Source organism: Acomys minous, assembly GCF_964271855.1.
Source record: "Acomys minous genome assembly, chromosome: 6".
In the NCBI taxonomy this organism is placed as follows: domain Eukaryota; kingdom Metazoa; phylum Chordata; class Mammalia; order Rodentia; family Muridae; genus Acomys; species Acomys minous.
Genome location: NC_140487.1, coordinates 111,432,473 through 111,440,143, shown reverse-complemented (window position 1 = coordinate 111,440,143; position 7,671 = coordinate 111,432,473). Strand labels below are relative to the sequence as shown.

Below are 7,671 nucleotides of genomic sequence, written 5' to 3'. Positions count from 1 at the left end.
GGGCTTCCTGCTGCGACCCACTGAGAAAGATTGATAAGGGATTTTCATGAGGCCCCTTGGAGTTGCTAGGAATGCCCATCGACGGATGAGCAAGGCAAGGCTTGTAAAGAGCTTTTGTGGAAACCGCGTCCTGTACCCCAGCTTCCAAATTCTAAGGCTAAGTGCTCACCCCCACACCCTCCTGGAGTTCCTCTGTGGACCCCAGCAAAAATCTTTGCTTCTTCTCTTTGGTGTATTAGAGGCAGCTCTGTCGTGTCTCTGTCCCACCCCTGTGGCCTGTGTTAGGTTTTGACACCCCCCTCCCCCCCTCCCCCCCCTGCCCCCTCCACCCCCCATCCCCCACCCTCGGCTGGCCTGCTGGTCCATGGAGGGTGGATCTCAGGCTGTCGCTGAGCAGCCCTCATCACATCTTCTTCAGCTCCTTCGGCTCCTCCCCGTGCTTGAACACGCTGATGGTGACCTGGCCTGTTTCTGAGCCATACTTGTTCTTGACGAAGATTCCATAGCGCCCACTATCTTGGCTGGTGACCCGGTCAATGGTGATGGTGACCTCGGTACCCTTCACGTCCATGTGGTACCGGTCAGTGAAGGAGACAGGCTGGTCGTTCTTTAGCCAGGAGATTTCAGGGGAGGGGTCTCCTGAGATGACGCAGGTCAGGCACAGGGTCTGTTTTGGTGGACGGGAAGGAAACAATTTTACTTCCTTGTAACCTGGACTCTGCATTCACTTTTATGCACTGGAGAGCTACTAGTACAGACAGCTTATTCTGAACAAAGTGTGTGTGTGTGTGTGTGTGTGGGCATGCATGTATTTGTGTATTTTAAAAACAAGGTGAGCATGGTGGCACACCCCTGTAATCCCAGCACTCAGGGAGGCAGAGACAGGCGGATCTCTGAGTTCGAGGCTAGCCTGGTCTACAAAGGGAGTCCAGGACAAGCAAGGCTACACAGAGAAACCGTCTCGGAAAAACCAAAAAATCCAAACAAAACAACCCCCAAACCCCTCTAAGGTTTCATGTACCTTAGACTGGCCTTGAACTGGCTAGGTAGCTGAGGATGACCTTGAACTTCTGTCTTCCTGTCCCCACACCCTAAGGGCTGGATACAGGCAAGCCCAGTTTTCTGCAGCACTAGAGGTTGCTCTACCAACCGAGCCACACCCCCAGCTCTTCCCTATGTTCTATTGTAGCCCATGAAAGGAGACATGTTTTATTTTAACCCCACCTTCTCCAACCCTCAACTTTTTACAGGAAAAGTTACTGGAAAGAATCTTAGACATTCTCTAGTAATGGCCTACCCCAAATGACCTGCACTTTGCAATTTTTGGTCTTTGGTAAGATATATGTGGTTGTGACATTACCGCACAAGTAAGATTATAATTTGTAAAAAAAAAATCGTGTATGATGCCAGGCAGCAGTGGCACACGCCTTTACTCCCAGCACTTGGGAGGTAGAGGAAGGAGAGATCTCTGAGTTGGAGGCCAGCTTGAGATACAGAGTGAGTTCAGAACAAAATTGTGTATGAGTGTTTGCCTGCACATGTGTGTATGTATGTGTGTATGTGTGTATGTATGTATGTATGTATGTATGTGTGTATGTATGTATGTACAAGACATATGTGCAGTGCCTTTAGGAGTCAGAAAAGGGTACTGGATCCCTTCAAAGTGGAGTTACAGATGCTTGTAAGCCATCATCGGGGTGCTAGGAATTGAACCTGGGTCCTCTGGAAGAGTAGCTAATTCTCTTAAATGCTGAACCACCTCAGCCCCTAAGACTGTACTGCTTAGACACAAAGGCTTGTGGGTTGAGTGTGGAGCTTCTTGAGTGAGGCCTAAGGCAGCAAACTGCATAATGATCAACTCACAGGCTCTGGAAGTGGGCTGCTAGGCTAAGAACCTCAGCCTTGCCCTTCACGCTGTGTAACTTTCCCAGTCCCTTAACCACTCTGGGTCTCCGTTTCCTCAGCTGTCAATACCCTATTTCCAGTGGTTGCCTCAGGGACAAAATCAGCAGAGATATGTACTGAGCAAACACCAGACAGGCTTTAGAAAACACTGCAGCTTTTAGGGGGTCACACAGTTCAACTCTTATGGAAGCCAGAGTCACAGGTGGCAGGCTCTCCTGCCAAGGCTGCCTAAAGATGGGACAGAGCTGGGTTGAGCACAGGGGTCTGACGCCAGGCTCTGGTTTTCCTTGACACACATGTGATCATGGAGTCACGTGGCCAGCTGTGGCAGGTCCGGCCTCTCTGGCCAGCCCGTGACCTTTGGCTCTTCAATGCATAGCATTCTACTGTAGCATGACCAGGAAGGGATCCTCATGGGAACACAAGCATGGGGCGGCTGGCTGTGGGCTGGGAGGAATGGTACCTTATCTTCCATGATGGTGGCCACGTCTGGCAGGCCCCTCACCACTTTAGCCCGATCTGGAATGGAGAGAAATCACGTGAGTGGTGAAGTCCTGCCAGCTGCCCTCCCGCTGCTCTGCCCTGTAGCTTTCTTCAAGTAGAGGGTTCGTATCAAGGAGGCTTCTTTCTAGTTCTTTCCTCAACATCTTGTCCCATGTTCTTTGTCTCCCCAGGTAGAAGACATGATATGTGAGCTGTTTTCGCCATGGAGTTGAGCTCACTATGATCAGTGGTACCCAGGAGACAGGGAATAGCATCCGTCCTCAAGAGAAAGATGCTGAACAGATTGCTCTGGACTAGAGCTGACAATTCTACCCAACACCCCTTCTCTCTGACCAAGTGGAGGGGAGAGCCAAGAAGGGGACCAGGGAAAGTGACATCTTTTGGGAAACCCTGAGTGGTCCAAGGAAGATCCTGGTGGCCAGAGGAAGACAGTGTGACTATGACTTACTAAGCAGAGAGTCAAATGTGTCCCTCATATTGCATCAGAGGCCCTGGGGAGACCTAGCCCATGTGTCTCAAATGCACAAAAAGCCTGGTGCAGGTGGCTGCTGTCCAGTGGAAGGGAGAAGGCCCCTGAGTCAGACAGCGAAGGTCCCAGGGATGGACACTGTCGTGGATGGGAATTTGCACCAGCTTTCCACAGCTGAGGGAGGTGAACCCATTCTCTCATTGCCTCCAACCTCTCAAGGCCCAGCAACCACACGTGGTCAAGTTCAAATTCCTTCTGTGGGAGTCCCAGACAGGAGGGGACATTTGTGTTGGGCATACGACTAGGTGGTGCTGTGAGGGTCCCTTCTGGCTTGAGCACACGTGAGGCTGCCTTCTGGCTCTGCTGGCTTCCCCAAGGTCAGCGGACACTGCACGGTCACTCGGAACCTTGGATTGTCAGGACGGCAGTTAGGTATCCAATGCCTGTCCTTCGTGTTACTCGGGGACAGTAGAAACAATCATGCAGAGAGAGAGGCACCCATATCTCTGTGTTGATGGTCCTGCAGTGTCCTTGATGCTCATAGCAGTCTATGTCCCTCCCTTGTCAGGCAGGGAAGGCTGGGGGACTCTGGGGGGCAGCCCCTGTCCTTCACCAGAATCCCTATTTCCCATCACTGGGCCAGAGGGACCTGAGAGCTATTCTCCCAACACTGGGCTGGTTTTTTTGTTTTTTGTTTTTTGTTTTTTTTTTTTGAGACAGGGTTTCTCTGTGTAGCCTTGGCTACACTGCAGAGGTGGGGGGGGGCGGGGGGAGGCTCACAAGTGGGACAGATCTGAACATGGATTGGTGGCAGCTTCCCAGGTATCTCGGGAACTTTGTCACATTTCCTGAGCCTGGGACTGACTCTGGGTTAGAGCCACCATCACTCCTTGACCCCCTGACCCCCCGAGCCCCCCAAGCCTCAGTTTCAGGTTCCAGGCCATCCCCTTTCTATGGCCCACTCGGGAAGCCTAGCCCAGCCTCCGGGTTCCCACCAAGGGCTGTGTGCACCTGCTTGGCACCAGACCCACACCAGGCCTGCCCAGCTGACTTCCAGTAGCCCCTGGTTCCTCAGCCAGCTGTCTTTTTACACCTAGCGCCCAGATGTCCCCAGAGCCTGCTGAGGAGACTTGGGCAGTCTGACAGGAGACCGGGGTTCTAGAGAAGACGGTCTAGGCTCAGGAACATGCCGAAGGAGACCACCAGGCACTCACTCTTCTCAATGACAGCCAAGGCCCTGAAAGACAGAAAGAGGCACAGTGTGGTCGCATGTGTCTTCTCTCACTGTGTGAGATGAGGAAGGTGGGGCTGGCTAGAGTTCCCAGTAGGGGGCCTAGAAACAGTCCCTTTATGCCTGAGTAGCGCCATGATTCACAGGGAGAGTGTAGGAAAACTTACTTCAGTCGCTGGTGCTCTGCCAGGGCGTCATCAAAAGCTGTAGGGCAAAGAAGGCAAGACAGGGCTGAGAGGGGACTGTCTCTAGCTTCCCTCCCAACTCCAGGAGTCTCACAGGGCAGGGAGAGCCTCCCAGCAGGCCGCTGGGGTTTTCTTTTATCTTTTTTTTTTTTTTGGTTTTTCAAGACAGGCTTTCTCTGTGTAGCCTTGGCTGTCCTGGACTCACTTTGTAGACCAGGCTGGCCTCGAACTCACAACAATCCGCCTGCCTCTGCCTCCCGAGTGCTAGGATTAAAGGCGTGCGTCACCACTCCCAGCTTTTTATTTTATTGTTTTGAGACAAGTTCCTTCTACGTAGCCAAGGACGGCCTGACTGAACTTGTTTTCCTCCTGCTTCCACCTCCTCCGTGCTGATTGCAGGGATGTGCCACCCCGTCTGCCCTCATCATAGACTTTTCCTTTAACATTTTTCCGTTGTTGTTGTTGTTTTTAATTTGTGCGTGGATGTGAAGGTCGGAGGACAACTTCACACGGCCCGTTCTCTTCTTCCACTTTTATGTGGGTTCTAGGGCTTGAACTCAGGGCATCAAGTTTGCTTACCGGTGGCTTTAACCCTGAGGCATCTCGTTACCTATGCATCCTTTGTAGCAGGACGAAGTTCCAGGCAGTGTGGGCTGGTCTCAAACTTACCCTGTAGCTGAGGCTGACCCTGAACTCCTGGTCCTCCTGCTTTTCGAGCGTGGGCTAGAGATGTGTGCCATGGTGCCTAACCCCATGGGACTGTCTAGACAGGTCTCTCAGCGGACAGACTGACAGACAGGAGGGTGGCTCACCTTGGCCAGACAGGTCTGCTGAGAGCTGCCGGACTTCCTTCCCTGCGGTTATCTCCAAGGTATATTTGCCTTTGTCCGAGTCCTTGGGGTCCAGGATGTGGAGCCAGATCTCATCCAGGGTGGTGCCCGCCCTTACCCGGTCGCCGCTCTCCAGACGCTTGTCTCTGAAGGCAAAGGCAGAGAAACACTAGGGTCACTGAGGGTCTGACCCCCCGCCCCCCGTCCACAGCCCCTCTTTTGGGGTATTGTTTTCAAGTGGGGGCCTGAGACGTATGACCATCCACCAGACAGCTGCAATAGATCCACTCATCCACTCATGGTTCAGAGCTTTATTCATCGTCTGACCATTCACTCAGCAGCCAAACACCCTTTCCTTCCTTCCTTCCTCCCTCCTTCCTTCCTTCTTTCTTTCCTTCCTTCCTTCCTTCTTTCTTTCCTTCCTTGCTTCCTCAAATCCCATGGCAGATCAACTGCATACAAAGCCTGAGTCTCTATCTGTCCTGCAGGCTGGGACAATGAGCAAATGGCACTCCTGCAGCAGTGACCTCCCGCTCTTGGTACTCACCCCTGCAGCAGTGACCTCCCGCTCTTGGTACTCACTCACCCCTGCAGCAGTGACCTCCCGCTCTTGGCACTCACTCACCCCTGCAGCAGTGACCTCCCGCTCTTGGCACTCACTCACCCCTGCAGCAGTGACCTCCTGCTCTTGGCACTCACTCACCCCTGCAGCAGTGACCTCCCGCTCTTGGCACTCACCCCTGCAGCAGTGACCTCCCGCTCTTGGCACTCACTCACCCCTGCAGCAGTGACCTCCCGCTCTTGCACTCACCCCTGCAGCAGTGACCTCCCGCTCTTGGCACTCACTCACCCCTGCGGCAGTGACCTCCTGCTCTTAGCTCCTGCTCTGACCTCACCTCTTCATTCCCATTTTAACCCCCTCAGCGTTTCTGCCCAGTCACTCTCTCCTAACTTGAGAAACCAGGTTCCTTCTCTCCTTAGATCTCATCCAGGAAGACACGCAGTCCTGGTGTTCTGTTGCCTACGCCTCTTGTCTCAGGGCTCAGACAGTCTGGCTGGAGATGGGACGCCCCCGCCCCCATCATCCCAAAGCTTTCTGCAGCCCCCGCTCTCTCTTACTGCCCATATTTTCCCAAGTCAGTCCCGGCTTCCCTATGGGATAGGTGCAGCCAAGTCAGCTCCGTAAGGCTGAGGCATGCACTTGAAAAGAAGTTCAGGAGCTGGGCGTGGTGGCGCGCGCCTTTAATCCCAGCACTCGGGATGCAGAGGCAGGCGGATCGCTGTGAGTTCGAGGCCAGCCTGGTCTACAAAGCGAGTCTAGGACAGCCAAGGCTACACAGAGAGACCCTGTCTCAAAACACCAAAACCAACCAACCAACCAACCAAAAACCAAACCTCAAAACAAAACAAAACAAAATCCCAAAAAACTCTGGGGAGATCGTATTTTTGTTTTGTTTTGTGTTTTTTCGAGACAGGGTTTCTCCGTGTGACTTTTTAGACCAGGCTGGCCTCGAACTCACAGCGATCCTCCTGAGTGCTGGGATTAAAGGCAGGGACCTGGTTTCCCTTCCACATCTCTCTCTGCCTGAACCCGCCTACCGATCCTGGCTACCTGGGTTTGCCAAGGCTGCAGAGGCCCCACAAGTGCACCATCGCTCTAATGGCCGACTCTTCCTGATCCCTGCATCTGGGCTAAGACCTTCCCCTCTGCCTATGGCTTGGGACTGGGACTCGCGGGAGGATTAGGCAGCGGGCGGAGGAGAAATCCGAAAAGCGCATGCGCAGGACCTTCTGGTTTGCTAAGGCAAGGCCAAGGCCAACCTACTTGTGGAACCAAGCGGTCTTCATGTACTCCACGTTGTAGTATTTGACCTTGCTGAAGAGCCGGATCCCCTCTTCGGTCCCCTGGATTTTCAGGGGGGTTGCAGAGAGAGCTGAGGATGCAGAGGCCAAAGGTGAGTCACACGCGCGTGGCGTGTTTTGGGCCCAGCCTGCTTGTGGGAGTCACATTACTGCGCCTTACTGTGTGTGTGTGTGGGTGGGTGGGTGGGTGGGGGGGAGGGCACGGGGTTTCCATCCCCGTCACCAGGGGCAGGCGCCACATCCATCCCCACCGCTAAGGCTGCTGGAAGAATCCTTGGAGGCTCCCCAGCATCGGGCCAAGATTAAGGCAAAGAGGAGGGCGAACTCACTTACCGCCGATCCTGCCCAGCTCAGTGAGGACCGCATCCAGGGCTGGAGAGAGACGAAGTGGTCAGCTGGGTGGGTTCCCTTAGGGATGTCCAGGGGTGGTGGAGAAGGGTGCTCAGAACCCCGCTGAGAGTGGAAACTCGGGAATGGGAGGGGTTCTTGGGTGGTGAGTGACGGAGTGATCAGGCCTGGATTAACTGTCATACCTTTGCAGCACACAGATCAGGTCCCTGCCAGTGGCTGGCTGTGCAACCTTGGACAACTCACTTAACCTCTCTGTGCCTCCGTTTCCCCAAGTGTCACGGAGAGCCCATAAATCTTAGGCCCCATGCCATACCACCATCCCTTGCTCCCGTG

The 7,671-nt window shown here is 53.9% G+C and overlaps 1 protein-coding gene across 1 annotated transcript in view; it reads right to left on the bottom strand.

Annotated features, from left to right (window-relative positions):
- Positions 1–321: 321 nt before the first annotated feature.
- The window catches only part of MYOM3 (myomesin 3), a 56,209-nt gene continuing 48,859 nt past the window's right edge, over positions 322–7,671 (bottom strand). Inside the window, exons 31-37 of the mRNA XM_084788381.1 lie at positions 7,321–7,359; positions 6,950–7,058; positions 5,107–5,270; positions 4,277–4,313; positions 4,093–4,115; positions 2,369–2,424; positions 322–667 (exon numbers count right to left, since the gene is read on the bottom strand). Coding sequence (XP_084644507.1) covers positions 404–667; positions 2,369–2,424; positions 4,093–4,115; positions 4,277–4,313; positions 5,107–5,270; positions 6,950–7,058; positions 7,321–7,359 — 692 coding nt within the window. The 3' untranslated portion in view covers positions 322–403. The remainder of the gene's footprint in view (positions 668–2,368; positions 2,425–4,092; positions 4,116–4,276; positions 4,314–5,106; positions 5,271–6,949; positions 7,059–7,320; positions 7,360–7,671) is intronic.